Source organism: Oncorhynchus masou, chromosome 29, assembly GCF_036934945.1.
Source record: "Oncorhynchus masou masou isolate Uvic2021 chromosome 29, UVic_Omas_1.1, whole genome shotgun sequence".
Lineage (NCBI taxonomy): Eukaryota > Metazoa > Chordata > Actinopteri > Salmoniformes > Salmonidae > Oncorhynchus > Oncorhynchus masou.
Genome location: NC_088240.1, coordinates 14,009,243 through 14,026,870, shown reverse-complemented (window position 1 = coordinate 14,026,870; position 17,628 = coordinate 14,009,243). Strand labels below are relative to the sequence as shown.

The 17,628-nt window shown below is 43.4% G+C and overlaps 1 protein-coding gene and 1 pseudogene across 1 annotated transcript in view; one reads left to right on the top strand and one right to left on the bottom strand.

Moving 5' to 3' along the window:
• The window catches only part of LOC135519461 (keratin-associated protein 4-3-like), a 1,005-nt gene extending 522 nt beyond the window's left edge, over positions 1–483 (top strand). Inside the window, exon 2 of the mRNA XM_064944695.1 lies at positions 11–483. Coding sequence (XP_064800767.1) covers positions 11–483 — 473 coding nt within the window. The remainder of the gene's footprint in view (positions 1–10) is intronic.
• LOC135519460 (guanine nucleotide exchange factor DBS-like) overlaps positions 482–17,628 on the bottom strand; it is a 56,982-nt pseudogene continuing 39,835 nt past the window's right edge.

Here is a 17,628-nt window from a genome sequence, read left to right as displayed (position 1 = left end):
TGCATCCTAGGACCCCTGTCGGCCCAGTGTGAGAGGCTTGACCTATGCATCCTAGGACCCCTGTCGGCCCAGTGTGAGAGGCCTGACCTATGCATCCTCGGACCCCTGTCGGCCCAGTGTGAGAGGCCTGACCTATGCATCCCAGGACCCCTGTCGGCCCAGTGTGAGAGGCTTGACCTATGCATCCTAGGACCCCTGTCGGCCCAGTGTGAGAGGCCTGACCTATGCATCCTCGGACCCCTGTCGGCCCAGTGTGAGAGGCCTGACCTATGCATCCTCGGACCCCTGTCGGCCCAGTGTGAGAGGCCTGACCTATGCATCCTAGGACCCCTGTCGGCCCAGTGTGAGAGGCCTGACCTATGCATCCTAGGACCCCTGTCGGCCCAGTGTGAGAGGCCTGACCTATGCATCCTAGGACCCCTGTCGGCCCAGTGTGAGAGGCCTGACCTATGCATCCTAGGACCCCCTGTCGGCCCAGTGTGAGAGGCCTGACCTATGCATCCTAGGACCCCTGTCGGCCCAGTGTGAGAGGCCTGACCTATGCATCCTAGGACCCCTGTCGGCCCAGTGTGAGAGGCCTGACCTATGCATCCTAGGACCCCTGTCGGCCCAGTATGAGAGGCCTGACAAGGAGGCGGGCATAGCTATTTGTCTCCCACGTCAATCTTGAGGGTGACTGAAGCCTGCTTGATTGAAGTGGGGTATGCGGGTCCCCATCAATCTCTGTAGGTGGTTGAGTTTTCTAACGTCAAAGTAAATCACGCTTGCGTGATAACATCACACTTTGTTACTTTGTATTGTTTCTTCAAGCATTTGGACAGGAGAGCAGTGTTACAAATTGTATGAGTCAAAGGGTCCTGCACACTGTTGGGTGGCCGGGTGCCCATATAAGGCATATGGCTCTAATATATTTCTTAAATGTCAAATGATATCTCATCATTATTTGTCATCTTCATTTATGTTGATCAATATTTTGGTTGTGCTGGCCTAATTTGTAAATGATCAAATAAATGTCTGATCAATACATACTATTCTGAATATATTGTTATTTATAATGCTAATGAAGAGTCACCAATAAATTGTCCAGTACACATTATATGCTGTGTTCATATTCATTCCTTTATGTCTACGCTTCTAAGGTGTCTCGGGCTTTACTCATTATTGTGAAGAAATGTATTCTGTAATTAGTTACAAAACAATAGTCTGACTGGACTTCATATGGAGAAAAGGAATGCTGTATTCTATTTTGGAAACGTACGACTTTGTTATTGGACTAATATATGCATAAACACAGTGCATCTGTACACCAAGAATGATATGTACATGTGACACATGTCAAGAACATGAGCCAGTTCTCTTGGCCATGAGAGCATTTTGCAGAGAAAATGGGTTGTTAAATTACAATTTAGGTAAGGATTGTTTACCTTGTTACCAGGCGACGACCACAAGGGTGTTTTCAAAGAGCTCTCATTCAAGGCGAGCTCATGAATATAAGCTCTCCTCCCACTTAGCCTGTTCTTTCAGGCATTCTGATAGTTAGAGATGAGAGAATGTACAATTTCTTCAATTCTGAGCATTTTAATGGTGTAAAAATATTATGGGGGATGTTTTGGTCATGCAAAGGCTAATTTTGCTTGGGAAATAGGATGATTTAGGAGAAATTGTAGAAATAGGCAGGGTTTAGGGTCGTCCTTAGTTGACACAAAGTCCTTTTTAATACAAAAAAACAGACAATGCTGACAGAATTTCTGATTTCTTAAAGAAAATAGTGAGGTAATAAACAATATCTTTATAAATGATTGTAAAGCAATAAATAATTTAAGACTATACACTGGATACTGAGTTACTAACAAAAGGAGCAAAGTTCACAGTAGAAATGCCCGTAAAATGACCAGCAACATCCCAAGTCATGTTTAATACATGTGACTGGACAGCCTATATCCCAAGTCATGTTTAATACATGTGACTGGACAGCATACAACCCAAGTCATGTTTAATACATGTGACTGGACAGCCTATATCCCAAGTCATGTTTAATACATGTGACTGGACAGCCTATATCCAAAGTCATGTTTAATACATGTGACTGGACAGCCTATATCCCAAGTCATGTTTAATACATGTGACTGGACAGCCTATATCCCAAGTCATGTTTAATACATGTGACTGGACAGCCTATATCCAAAGTCATGTTTAATACATGTGACTGGACAGCCTATATCCAAAGTCATGTTTATTACATGTGTGACTGGACAGCCTATATCCAAAGTCATGTTTAATACATGTGACTGGACAGCCTATATCCAAAGTCATGTTTATTACATGTGTGACTGGACAGCCTATATCCCAAGTCATGTTTAATACATGTGACTGGACAGCCTATATCCCAAGTCATGTTTAATACATGTGACTGGACAGCCTATATCCAAAGTCATGTTTATTACATGTGTGACTGGACAGCCTATATCCCAAGTCATGTTTAATACATGTGACTGGACAGCCTATATCCAAAGTCATGTTTAATACATGTGACTGGACAGCCTATATCCAAAGTCATGTTTAATACATGTGACTGGACAGCCTATATCCCAAGTCATGTTTAATACATGTGACTGGACAGCCTATATCCCAAGTCATGTTTAATACATGTGACTGGACAGCCTATATCCCAAGTCATGTTTAATACATGTGACTGGACAGCCTATATCCCAAGTCATGTTTAATACATGTGACTGGACAGCCTATATCCCAAGTCATGTTTAATACATGTGACTGGACAGCATATATCCCAAGTCATGTTTAATACATGTGTGACTGGACAGCCTATATCCCAAGTCATGTTTAATACATGTGACTGGACAGCCTATATCCCAAGTCATGTTTATTACATGTGTGACTGGACAGCCTATATCCCAAGTCATGTTTATTACATGTGTGACTGGACAGCCGTAGGAGTGGATGAAAAGGGGATCTCATAAAGTTATTTGACGAGAACAACCAAAAGTGAATACTGTGACTGCTCTGTCTGAATCACAGGAGGTTGGAGGCACCTTCATTGGGGAGGACAAGGCTCAAAGAACTGAATAAATGGTTTCCATGCATTTGATACTATTCCATTCATTACATTCCAGGCCTTTTTATGAGTAGTCCTCTCCTCAGTAGCCTCCTGTGGTCTGAGTCATACAAAACTAATGTTGTAGGACAGGGTAAGCTAATTAAGAGGACAAGTGGGTGGAAGGCCAAGCAAGATAGAAATAGTAGAGAGAGATAGAAGAAGAATAGAATAACATCTTTATCAAAGTACATAACTAGTCATTCACATCCCTCAGCTTTCAAAGACACAGTTACCCCTCACTGTCCAACAGGCAATAAGATAGTCATAGGCCTACCATAGGTCATGCTGGTTACTTCCATGGTCACATGTTTGAGGTGACTGGTAACACTCATCGAGCAACAATCTGAAAAGCTAAACAAGGTATACTTTACATTCATTGCATTCATAATCTTTTTTATTTACAATAACTTTCTATTTGAAAAATATGAAGTCTTGTCTATTTCTAGACAGTCAAAGGTACCATGATGTGGACCAACAGAATTGTAACAGTGACACAGGCCTACAGTACAACAAGACGGTCAACACGATCCATGTCATCACTGACACCTGATCAGATTCATAGAATTAGAATTCTAATTCATTCTAGAATGTCATTCAAATTCTATTGGTTATGCCAGGTTCCAGCTTGTCCATAGCATTTTGTCTGCCGTAGTGCCATTGATATTAGCCTGCCCCAGGTCTGCTTGCACAGCTGACGGTCAGATCTAGGAACAGTTCACCCTCCATCAATCCTAGACCTCATACTCCACTTGCTCATCCTGTGGATGGGTGGATAGATATGGATGAATGTAGCTACTTTCTACAAACACTGCACTGTGTCTCTACAATTACACCAGGGCACCAGATCCATTCTCTAATCAATGACACTACTATCTATAGACTGGTCACTGGAACATTGGCATTAGTTGGCATTTTCTTGAAGTGGCTGACCAGTATCCTAATCCAGGGGCTTGCCTCTGGGTAAGGAGAGGCAAAGTTGGGTTTTGGGTGGGGGAGAAAGTACTGCTTTGTTAGGGGAGCCACCAGCTGGTGCTGTAGCGTTCTGCTCCGGAGACCAGGGGCGGCCTGATGTGGCCATTGAAGGGTTCAGGGCTTGATGTCAGAGGAGCTGGTGTTGGTCTCACAGCAGCTGGATGAAGTGCTGAGGTTCCCTGAGCCACTGCCTTCTGTAATATATATATATATATATAGAGAGAGGTTAGAGGAGATGGTTTAGGAGAGATGCTCACACACAGAAAGGTTAGAGGAGACACACACACACACACACACACACACACACACACACACACACACACACACACACACACACACACACACACACACACACACACACACACACACACACACACACACACACACACACACACACACACACACACACACATAATTGTACCTAGATGGAGAGGAGGTTGTACCTGAGCTGGTGAGAGACTGGCAGGACGTGGACTCTCCAATCAGGGTGTAAAGGTTGGCAGCAGCCACCCAGCCCTCCTGCTTAGTCTTCAGATTCTTCACAAACCTACAGAAACACACACAACCCCGTCCGCCCAATCAGCACTTAGCTACCTTTGCTACCTACTCTGATGTGTCCTAATGAATATTACCCTGTTGGAATAGACTAGTGTGATAGTGTGAAACCCAGTGTCGAGGTAATATCCTCACCACTGGCCATCTTCTCCCTCCTTGATCAGCTGAACTGTTTCACCACTCTTGACTGACAGATCCTGGGTGCTGCACTTCTCATAGTCAGACACCACTGTGTATTTCCCTGCACACTGCACACCGTCAAGATAGGGTGTTACATTGTATGTATGATTGTAAACTATTCTTTTAAAACGGTTTGTACGTGGCGCTACTTAACAGCTTGGAGTGGATGACAATCATCACACAGATACACACTCACCAGTTTCTTTCCCCCCTCGTCCTCAGGGTCGGAGGTTAGGGGCTCTTCAGTGCTAGAGTACCCATCATTCTCCTCGTTGGCGTCCAATGAGAGAGAGCCCTTGGTCCATCCTAGAGGAGGAAGGGAGAGAGGGGACATAAGAGTATGGTGTGGAGAGAGAGAGCGAGACACACACACACACACACACACACAAATACACACACACACACAAATACACACAAATACACACACACACACACACACACACACACACACACACACACACACACACACACACACACACACACACACACACACACACACACACACACACACACACACACACACACACACACACACACACAACACACACAGAGAGAGTGAGAGCAGGCACTGCAGCAACTTCTGCTTGACCATGATACAGTCATTGACGGGGTGGACCGCAATCAGAGAGAACAGGACCAAGTCCAGTGGAACTCAACCATAAAGCCATCAGTGAGCCTACAGTAATCGTGCTGGACCATTCAGAACCGCAACACCACTAAGCAACCAGGAACGTGCCTGTTTCTAGATAAATGTATTGCATGTGCATACACACACTCAGGCCTGGGAACACAGTGTGTAGGGAGTGAGAGAGACGAGGGGCAAACCTCAAGGAAATTCGGCAGCCATTTTGTGATCATTCCACATTTCAATAGTCTAAACCAGTCCAGTTAAGTGCTGTACGGTTACCTCTCCTCTTGGTCTGTAAGAGACTCGAGGTGCTGAGCCACCTGACTCGGCCCAGGTGGAGGTGAGCGTAAGGGCCAGGGTCTGAGAGAGAGATAGATACACACGACCGCAATGAAACACAGTCAAAGGGATAGACCGCAGTGAACTGCTCAACCACTGTAAATGACCGAGCGTGGTAACTACGACCACCGTTGCCTGTCAGTCAACACAATGTGTCATACATTCCCTGATGAACCATGTTCTCTTTGTCTGAGGGGAGAAACTGCTGTGTGTAAAAAACATCACCCTGACCAACCACGGTCGAAAGGACCGTGGTTGACCACAGAGTCAGGGAATAGAGTTATTATGGGATGGTGTACCTTTGAAGCCGAACGGAGTGGGATCACTTTTTATCTCATGACGTTTGGTTTTATGGTCAGGGCTTGTGGGAGAACCTATCCGAATAGAAGAGAAGAGAGTGAAGAGGAGCAGCTAGACACTATCAGGAAGTAGAAATCAGTAGTAGCACATCTTTAAAGTGGAAGTTACAGGAAGTATGTCTACTCTGTCAGTAGTGGCACATCTTTAAAGTGGAAGTTACAGGAAGTATGTCTACTCTGTCAGTAGTAGCACATCTTTAAAGTGGAAGTTACAGGAAGTATGTCTACTCTGTCAGTAGTAGCACATCTTTAAAGTGGAAGTTACAGGAAGTATGTCTACTCTGTCAGTAGTAGCACATCTTTAAAGTGGAAGTTACAGGAAGTATGTCTATTCTGTCAGTAGTAGCACATCTTTAAAGTGGAAGTTACAGGAAGTATGTCTACTCTGTCAGTAGTAGCACATCTTTAAAGTGGAAGTTACAGGAAGTATGTCTACTCTGTCAGTAGTAGCACATCTTTAAAGTGGAAGTTACAGGAAGTATGTCTACTCTGTCAGTAGTAGCACATCTTTAAAGTGGAAGTTACAGGAAGTATGTCTACTCTGTCAGTAGTAGCACATCTTTAAAGTGGAAGTTACAGGAAGTATGTCTACTCTGTCAGTAGTAGCACATCTTTAAAGTGGAAGTTACAGGAAGTATGTCTACTCTGTCAGTAGTAGCACATCTTTAAAGTGGAAGTTACAGGAAGTATGTCTACTCTGTCAGTAGTAGCACATCTTTAAAGTGGAAGTTACAGGAAGTATGTCTACTCTGTCAGTAGTAGCACATCTTTAAAGTGGAAGTTACAGGAAGTATGTCTACTCTGTCAGTAGTAGCACATCTTTAAAGTGGAAGTTACAGGAAGTATGTCTACTCTGTCAGTAGTAGCACATCTTTAAAGTGGAAGTTACAGGAAGTATGTCTACTCTGTCAGTAGTAGCACATCTTTAAAGTGGAAGTTACAGGAAGTATGTCTACTCTGTCAGTAGTAGCACATCTTTAAAGTGGAAGTTACAGGAAGTATGTCTACTCTGTCAGTAGTAGCACATCTTTAAAGTGGAAGTTACAGGAAGTATGTCTACTCTGTCAGTAGTAGCACATCTTTAAAGTGGAAGTTACAGGAAGTATGTCTACTCTGTCAGTAGTAGCACATCTTTAAAGTGGAAGTTACAGGAAGTATGTCTACTCTGTCAGTAGTAGCACATCTTTAAAGTGGAAGTTACAGGAAGTATGTCTACTCTGTCAGTAGTAGCACACACCACAGGGGTGAAAAACAGAGATACGGGGTCTGAAGCGGTCAATTTACTATCAGCTACAGTATAGCTCTAATTGGTTGGCTAAAGCTATGGGCCGAAGTTACCTCTCTAGACGCTAATCTGTACCTGGCAGAGAGAGGCATCCTGGGTAAAGTTAAGCTTTTATTGTCAGGAGGTGAGAGGCCTGTGGAAGGAAGCATGCCATTTTTTTCATGTTGTAGACTACAGTGCTGACATTAGCTTTGTAAAGTCCTGTCATGATGTAGTAACATAAAGTACTATGGCATCCCCTGGTGGCGAGATAGTGCTATTACCTTTGCTGAAGTTGCTGAAGCCCTGCAAGGTAAAACGCTTTTTAGCCACTGCTGCTCTGTTAAAGGTAGGACTGGTCACTGCCCCGTCTGGGCCAGGAGAAGGAGAGGAGCAGGGTAGAGAGGGCAGGAAGGAGAGGCGAGTGGGATGAGAAACAGAAGAGTGACAGGAAGAGGCATGCGAGTCATAATAAAAGGGAGTGAAAGATAGAAAGTGCAGTGATGAGAGAAAGACATCCAAAATAGAAAGAAGAGACCACATAGGGGAAAAAGGTGTAAGAGGGGAAAGTGAAGAGAAAGATTAGTCATCTCATCAAAGAGGGAGAAGCACAGTTTAGTAAAGTGTACAAGTCAGAAGGTAGTGTTGTTAAGATTAACAAGGAAAGCTTTAGTAAAGTGTACAAGTCAGAAGGTAGTGTTGTTTAGATTAACAAGGGGAGCTTTAGGAAAGTGATAAGTATTAGACACAGGTGAGAGTAAAAAAAATAGTGCTGCATTTAGCATTAGACCCAGTTGAAAGGTGGTGTTCTGAGCTGGGTTTGCATTATACAGCTGACGCTCCTACCCCCCCCTCTGTTCACCTTTGGTTATTGGGGAGGAGTTAGAGTCAGGGCTGCTGGGTTCTCCCTTCTTCACCTTCATGCTCCTCTCCCCTCTTATAAATGAACTGGGGGAAACAGGAGGATGAAACAGTCAGAAACACACTGCAACCCACAGAGGGAACACAACATGTTGAGTTCAGGTTATAACTATGATCAATCCTGCACCACAAAACCCAGAACCATGTGATTTATACTAGACATACCAGACTGGAAAATATATCCTTCTCATTGGTGCCAGAGAGGCGAAGACAAGTTGCTTGGCTACCCAGACTCCTTGCTCCGGCCAAACGCTATGTCATGCCCACAGACGTTAGTGTCTTCTCCACAATGAGTCTGGATCTAAGTACCTCCCCGATCCAATTGTCATACTTGACTAAAAGTAAAGATGCCTTAATAGAAAATTACTCAAGTAAAAGTGAAAGTCACCCAGTAAAATACTACTTGAGTAAAAGTCAAAGTATTTGGACCACCAACTGAATGTTACTCTATACCACCAACTGAATGTTACTCTGTACCACCAACTGAATGTTACTCTGTACCACCAACTGAATGTTACTCTATACCACCAACTGAATGTTGCTCTGCCCGGAGGACCCCTGAAGTACCCCCTCATGTGCATTTTACCAGCAGGCTATTGGTCTCATGATTCTTCTCTAGTACCCCCTGTGGGTAAGCCCAGTACCCCCAGGTGTCCCAGTACCCCCTGTGGATAGGCCCAGTACCCCCAGGTGTCCTAGTACCCCCTGTGGATAGGCCCAGTACCCCCAGGTGTCCTAGTACCCCCTGTGGATAGGCCCAGTACCCCCAGGTGTCCTAGTACCCCCTGTGGATAGGCCCAGTACCCCCAGGTGTCCTAGTACCCCCTGTGGATAGGCCCAGTACTCCCAGGTGTCCTAGTACCCCCTGTGGATAGGCCCAGTACCCCCAGGTGTCCAAGTACCCCCAGGTGTCCTAGTACCCCCTGTGGATAGGCCCAGTACCCCCAGGTGTCCTAGTACCCCCTGTGGATAGGCCCAGTACCCCCAGGTGTCCTAGTACCCCCTGTGGATAGACCCAGAGCCCTCAGGGGACCTAGTACCCCCAGGTGTCCTAGTGCCCCCAGGTGTCCTAGTACCCCCTGTGGATAGACCCAGAGCCCTCAGGGGACCTAGTACCCCCAGGTGTCCTAGTGCCCCCAGGTGTCCTAGTACCCCCTGTGGATAGGCTCAGTACCCTAAGGGGACCTAGTACCCCTGGTTGGGAACCACTCTATTAAGCAAACCAGACAGCACAAATTGTATTTACGGATAGCAAGGGGCACATTCAAACACTCAGACATAATTTACAAACAAAGTATTTGTGTTTAGTGAGTCTGCCAGATCAGAGACAGTAGGGATGACCAGGGATGTTCTCTTGATAAGTATGTGAATTAGACCACATTTTCATGTCCTGCTAAGCATTCAAAATGTTTTAAAAAAAGTACTTTTTGGTGTCAGGGAAAATGTATGGAGTAAAATGTACATAATTTAGGAATGTAGTAAAAGTAAAAGTTGTAAAAAAAATATAAATAGTAGAGTACAGAAACCCCCAAAAAACAACTTAAGTAGTACTTTAAAGTATTTTGATAGGTCAGTATGGGACAAATGTAGGAGAGAGTCTGTGATAGGTCAATATGGGACAAGTGTGGGAGAGGGTCTGTGATAGGTCCATGTGGTACAAGTGTGGTAGGTAGTCAGTGATAGGTCAATATGGATTGGAACACTCGTCACTTTAATAATGTTTACATATCTGACATTACTCATCTCATATATATATATATATACTGTGTTCTACACTGTTCTACAGTATCTCATTCACTGAGCATTGGGTATATGTTGTGTAATTTGTTAGATATTACTAGTTAGATTTACTAGAAAGATAGAAGCTAGAAGAACAAGCATTTCACTACACCCTCAATAGCACCTGCTAATCACGTGTATGTGACCAATAAAATTTGATTTGATATGGAACAAGTGTGGGATGGGGGTCAGGGATAGGTCAATATGGGTCAGGTGACTGACCCGAGGCTGACAGGTTCTCCAGCGGTAGGAGGGAACTGGAACAGTCCGTCTGACGACCTCTGTTGGCTGGCTTCTGGAAGACATGCAGGGAGATCTACCACAGTCCCACCTTATCATGAGCACTGAACAATGTAACACTCAGTGTAATTAGAATATAATACACTCTAAGTATTAGAAAGAAAACAAATACTATATGACCCCAGGTCTACCTCTGAAGGCCTCCAGCTGTGTTGTCAGAACCTTCCGGATCTCGTTCACCCACGTCGTTTTCACCTCAGTCGTCGGGGCCTGAATTACAACGATGAAACCCATTACTGGTTTGTGCAGATATATATATGTTACATTCCAAACAGAGTCCGATGTGATTTGTGTGTCATTGTAAAAAATAAATACATTGTCATGTAATCTATAGCAGTTGAATGGGCAGGGTTTGAGTGCTGGTCACGCACCTGCACAATGTACACCTCCTCCCGTGAGTTGCACCAGACCTCAAACTTCTTGTTGTCACCTTTGGCATTCTCAGTGATGCCCACAGCACTCATCTGGTAGAGGGCATACCGTGTTGGAAAATCTTACCTTCTAAAGCATCTATTTTAACTCACTTGCAATATCAAACACTTGGTAAGACCGACAGACACACAACACAGACAGACAGACAGACAGACAGACAGACAGACAGACAGACTCACACTAAGGGACTGTTTGAAGCTGTAGGAGGGGGCTTTCTCATAGCCCTCCCCGTTCTCTTCGCGTCTCTTACAGAAGAGCAGGGCTTTCTCGTGCAGGAACAGGTGTCTCTGCATAGGCTTGAAGCGGGCCATGTCCTTGACCTTGGCGTGACCTTTCTTGTGTTCCGTCCACACGCTGAATGACCCCTGCATCAGCAGCCGGCCCAGGTCACCCAGGTGACCCTATCAGAAGAGGGGTCACAGGTCAGGAGAAAGTCCATGTGCCATCATAAGCTATGGTGCTGCTGATTCATGTAATATTGACATATCTGATATAATGTGATGTTGACGCCATGAAAGGAATATGTTTCATTCAATATGCAGTACATTTCATAACAATATGCAGTACATTTCATAACAATATGCAGTACATTTCATAACAATATGAAGTACATTTCATAACAATATGCAGTACATTTCATAACAATATGCAGTACATTTCATAACAATATGAAGTACATTTCATAACAATATGAAGTACATTTCATAACAATATGCAGTACATTTCATAACAATATGAAGTACATTTCATAACAATATGAAGTACATTTCATAACAATATGCAGTACATTTCATAACAATATGCAGTACATTTCATAACAATATGAAGTACATTTCATAACAATATGCAGTACATTTCATAACAATATGAAGTACATTTCATAACAATATGCAGTACATTTCATAACAATATGCAGTACATTTCATAACAATATGCAGTACATTTCATAACAATATGCAGTACATTTCATATAATATGAAGTACATTTCATACAATATGAAGTACATTTCATAACAATATGCAGTACATTTCATATAATATGAAGTACATTTCATACAATATGAAGTACATTTCATAACAATATGCAGTACATTTCATACAATATGAAGTACATTTCATAACAATATGAAGTACATTTTAACAATATGCAGTACATTTCATAACAATATGCAGTACATTTCATAACAATATGCAAGTACATTTCATAACAATATGCAGTACATTTTATAACAATATGCAGTACATTTCATACAATATGCAATACATTTCATACAATATGCAATACATTTTATAACAATATGCAGTACATTTCATACAATATGCAGTACATTTCATAACAATTAGCAGTACATTTCATATAATATGAGGTACATTTCGTAACAATATGCAGTACATTTCATACAATATGAAGTACATTTCATACAATATGCAGTACATTTCATACAATATGCAGTACATTTCATACAATATGCAGTACATTTCATACAATATGCAATACATTTCATAACAATATGCAGTACATTTCATACAATATGCAGTACATTTCATACAATATGAAGTACATTTCATAACAATATGCAGTACATTTCATACAATATGCAAGTACATTTCATACAATATGCAGTACATTTCATAACAATATGCAGTACATTTCATACAATATGCAAGTACATTTCATAACAATATGCAGTACATTTCATAACAATATGCAGTACATTTCATACAATATGCAGTACATTTCATAACAATATGCAGTACATTTCATAACAATATGCAGTACATTTCATACAATATGCAGTACATTTCATACAATATGCAATACATTTCATAACAATATGCAGTACATTTCATAAAATATGCAATACATTTTATAACAATATGCAGTACATTTCATACAATATGCAGTACATTTCATAACAATATGCAATACATTTTATACAATATGCAATACATTTTATAACAATATGCAGTACATTTCATACAATATGCAGTACATTTCATGCAATATGCAGTACATTTCATAACAATATGCAATACATTTCATACAATATGCAGTACATTTCATACAATATGCAGTACATTTCATAACAATATGAAGTACATTTCATAACAATATGCAGTACATTTCATACAATATGCAGTACATTTCATACAATATGCAGTACATTTTATAACAATATGCAATACATTTCATAACAATATGCAGTACATTTCATAACAATATGCAGTACATTTCATACAATATGCAGTACATTTCATACAATATGAAGTACATTTCATAACAATATGCAGTACATTTCATAACAATATGCAATACATTCCATAACAATAGCAGTACATTTCATACAATATGCAGTACATTTTATAACAATATGCAATACATTTCATACAATAGCAGTACATTTCATAACAATATGCAGTACATTTATAACAATATGCAATACATTTCATACAATATGCAGTACATTTCATACAATATGCAGTACATTTTATAACAATATGCAATACATTTCATACAATATGCAGTACATTTCATAACAATATGCAGTACATTTTATAACAATATGCAGTACATTTCATACAATTGCAGTACATTTCATAACAATATGAAGTACATTTCATACAATATGCAGTACATTTCATACAATGTGAAGTTGACAATATAAACTCACATTTCCATATACAATAGGTGCATGGAGTCACATTCAAGATTCCCAGGATAGATAACAATATGCAATACATTGACCCATCAACAATTACTGTACATTTCATACAATATGACAGTACATTGACGTTTTTTGTAATGGAATATAAAAACAAAGTACAAAGGATATTAATATGGACCAAAATATTTTAATGTTTTAAGCTAGAATTTCATACAATATGCAGTACATTTTATAACAATATGCAATACATTTCATAACAAACCAGTACATTTTTCATCTGACATCATCACAGTACATTTCATAGAATATGTACTGTACATTTGATACAATATGCTGGATGTACATTTCATCAACAAAACAAAAAGAAGAACACAGGTGCCTGGGAGAACAGTGGAGCTGTGTCCCCTTTAGGGATTTCAGCTTTAAGGCATGAGGAAGTGAAGGAGAGAGGATGGAGCTGGGCTGATTGGTTTGGATAGGGGATGAGCGCCTCCAGAGGGTGAGGCAGTGGACCTGTGTCCCCTTTAGGGATTTCAGCTTTAAGGCATGAGGAATTCAAAGACACACATTGACATAGGAAGAGAAGGAGTTTTGGTCTGTAATGGAATGGTGTATAGTGGTGCTGTGTCCCCTTTAGGGATTTCAGCTTTAAGGCATGAGGAAGGACCTAGGATGGAGCTTTTGATGGGGTTTGGACAGGGGATGAGGGGCAGAGGGTGAGGCAGTGGTGCTGTGTCCCTTTAGGGATTTCAGCTTTAACATGAGGAAGAGAAGGAAAGATGGAGCTGGGCTGATGGGGTTTGGACAGGGGAAGGGGCAGACACAGTGGTTTTCCCCATTTGATTTCATTTAAGGCATGAGGAAGAAAGGAGAAGGATGGAGCTGGACTGATGGGGTTTGGACTGTAGGGGATGAGGGGCAGAGGGGTGAGGCAGTGGTGCTGTGTCCCCTTTAGGGATTTCAGCTTTAAGGCATGAGGAAGAGAAGGAGAGAGGATGGAGCTGGGCTGATGTGGTTTGGACCTAGGGGATGAGGGGCAGAGGGGTGAGGAGTGGTGCTGTGTCCCCTTTAGGGATTTCAGCTTTAAGGCATGAGGAAGAGAAGGAGAGAGGATGGAGCTGGGCTGATGTGGTTTGGACTGTAGGGGATGAGGGGCAGAGGGGTGAGGCAGTGGTGCTGTGTCCCCTTTAGGGATTTCAGCTTTAAGGCATGAGGAAGAGAAGGAGAGAGGATGGAGCTGGGCTGATGGGGTTTGGACTGTAGGGGATGAGGGGCAGAGGGGTGAGGTAGTGGTGCTGTGTCCCCTTTAGGGATTTCAGCTTTAAGGCATGAGGAAATAAAGGAGAGAGGATGGAGCTGGGCTGATGGGGTTTGGACTATAGGGGATGAAGGGCAGAGGGGTGAGGCAGTGGTGCTGTTTCCCCCAATGCAGATTAGATCTTTATAGATGATATACCTTCAACAGGAGCTGGTATTTGGTGATCCTCTGGACCGGTTTCAGGAGATAGGAATCCAAGCCCAGTTTATGTTCCAGTTTCTTCTGACATTCCTGGTGCAGACCAGAACAGGGAGAAAAGATTATTAGGAAATAATAACCACTCAGGCCTGGAGCTCTTGGGGTCTGTGTGTACCTCAGGGGAGGTGTATATGGTGTGTACCTCAGGGGAGGTGTATATGGTGTGTACCTCAGGGGAGGTGTGTATGTATGGTGTGTACCTCAGGGGAGGTGTATATATGGTGTGTACCTCAGGGGAGGTGTATATGGTGTGTACCTCAGGGGAGGTGTGTATGTATGGTGTGTACCTCAGGGGAGGTGTATATATGGTGTGTACCTCAGGGGAGGTGTATATGGTGTGTACCTCAGGGGAGGTGTGTATGTATGGTGTGTACCTCAGGGGAGGTGTATATGGTGTGTACCTAAAGGGGGGGTGTATATGGTGTGTACCTAAGGGGAGGTGTATATGGTGTGTACCTCAGGGGAGGTGTATATATGGTGTGTACCTCAGGGGAGGTGTGTATGGTGTGTACCTCAGGGGAGGTGTATATATGGTGTGTACCTAAGGGGAGGTGTATATGGTGTGTACCTAAGGGGAGGTGTATATATGGTGTGTACCTCAGGGGAGGTGTATATGGTGTGTACCTAAGGGGAGGTGTATATATGGTGTGTACCTCAGGGGAGGTGTATATGGTGTGTACCTCAGGGGAGGTGTGTATGTATGGTGTGTACCTCAGGGGAGGTGTATATATGGTGTGTACCTCAGGGGAGGTGTATATGGTGTGTACCTAAGGGGAGGTGTGTAAAAGGTGTGTACCTGGAAGAAGGTGCAGTCGGAGCATTGTCTCCACAAGCTCTCAGAGCGAGGTTTATTCTGACAATACTTCTCATAGATCTGCAGGTCTGTCATCTGAGAGAGAGAGAGAGAGAGAGAGAGAGAGAGAGAGAGAGAGAGAGAGAGAGAGAGAGAGAGAGAGAGAGAGAGAGAGAGAGAGAGAGAGAGAGAGAGAGAGAGAGAGAGAGAGAGAGAGAGAGGGAGAGAGAGAGAGGGGGAGAGAGAGAGAGAGAGAGAGAGAGAGAGAGAGAGAGAGAGAGAGAGAGAGAGAGAGAGAGAGAGAGAGAGAAAAGGGAGGAATACCCCTGCTTCACAATCAGACTAGTGATTCAGACACAACATGTCCCAGTTCAATCTCCAATCCCTCACCCTCTGCAGAAAACAACGACCCACAAGTTCCGGGCAGCCTTGGTACTCTTCTAACTCCCCAGAAAGGTCCTGGAAGATGACAAGAAGAGAGATGATCAGTCAGTTAGTACAATGACAGTAGTTCTATAACTGTGTAAGCACCATTATTAACCACTCGGGGGGGGGGGGGCTCGTTTACCTCTTGTGGAAGGTGTAGATCTCTGGCATGTTGCCAAACAGCACATCTTTCTTGTTCTGCAGAGGAGCGGGCATGAGGCTGGCCATGGCTGGATTGTCCATCTCTGAGGCATAGCCCTGAAATACACAGTGAAAGATTATTTAGGATGACCTAGAGACAGATCTCAGGTCAGTTTTGTGAACCAGCGCCTTCAATGATTGAGCTCATGATTTGGAGAGGGTAAGCTGAATATTTAGATGCTTAGACAGATGCACACAGCTGAAGAGGTATGACAGGGTTCATATGGTCCAGGGGAGAGGGCTCATATGGTCCAGGGGAGAGGGCTCATATGGCCCAAGGAAGAGGGATTGAGGGTTCATATGGTCCAGGGGAGAGGGATAGGGACCAGAGGAGAGGGATTGAGGGTTCATAGGGATTGAGGGTTTATAGGGACCAGAGGAGAGGGATTGAGGGTTCATAGGGTCCAGGGAGAGGGATTGAGGGTTCATAGGGACCAGAGGGATTGAGGGTTCATAGGGTCCAGGGGAGAGGGATTGAGGGTTCATAGGGACCAGAGGAGAGGGATTGAGGATTCATAGGGACCAGAGGAGAGGGATTGAAGATTCATAGGGACCAGAGGAGAGGGATTGAGGGTTCATAGGGACCAGAGGAGAGGGATTGAGGGTTCATATGGTCCAGGGGAGAGGGATAGAGGGTTCATAGGGACCAGAGGAGAGGGATTGAGGGTTCATAGGGACCAGAGGAGAGGGATTGAGGGTTCATAGGGACCAGAGGAGAGGGATAGAGGGTTCATAGGGTCCAGAGGAGAGGGATAGAGGGTTCATATGGTCCAGAGGAGAGGGATTGAGGATTCATAGGGACCAGAGGAGAGGGATTGAGGGTTCATAGGGACCAGAGGAGAGGGATAGAGGGTTCATAGGGTCCAGAGGAGAGGGATAGAGGGTTCATATGGACCAGAGGAGAGGGATAGAGGGTTCATATGGTCCAGAGGAGAGGGATTGAGGATTCATAGGGACCAGAGGAGAGGGATTGAGGGTTCATAGGGACCAGAGGAGAGGGATTGAGGGTTCATAGGGACCAGAGGAGAGGGATAGAGGGTTCATATGGTCCAGGGGAGAGGGATACACACCTGTAGGACACAGTGCAGTTCCTCCACGTACCCCCTTTCTGTCTCCAGTAGCTCATTCATTACATGTCTACAGAGCGATATAGCACAGGTCAGACAGAGTATAGACAGGTCT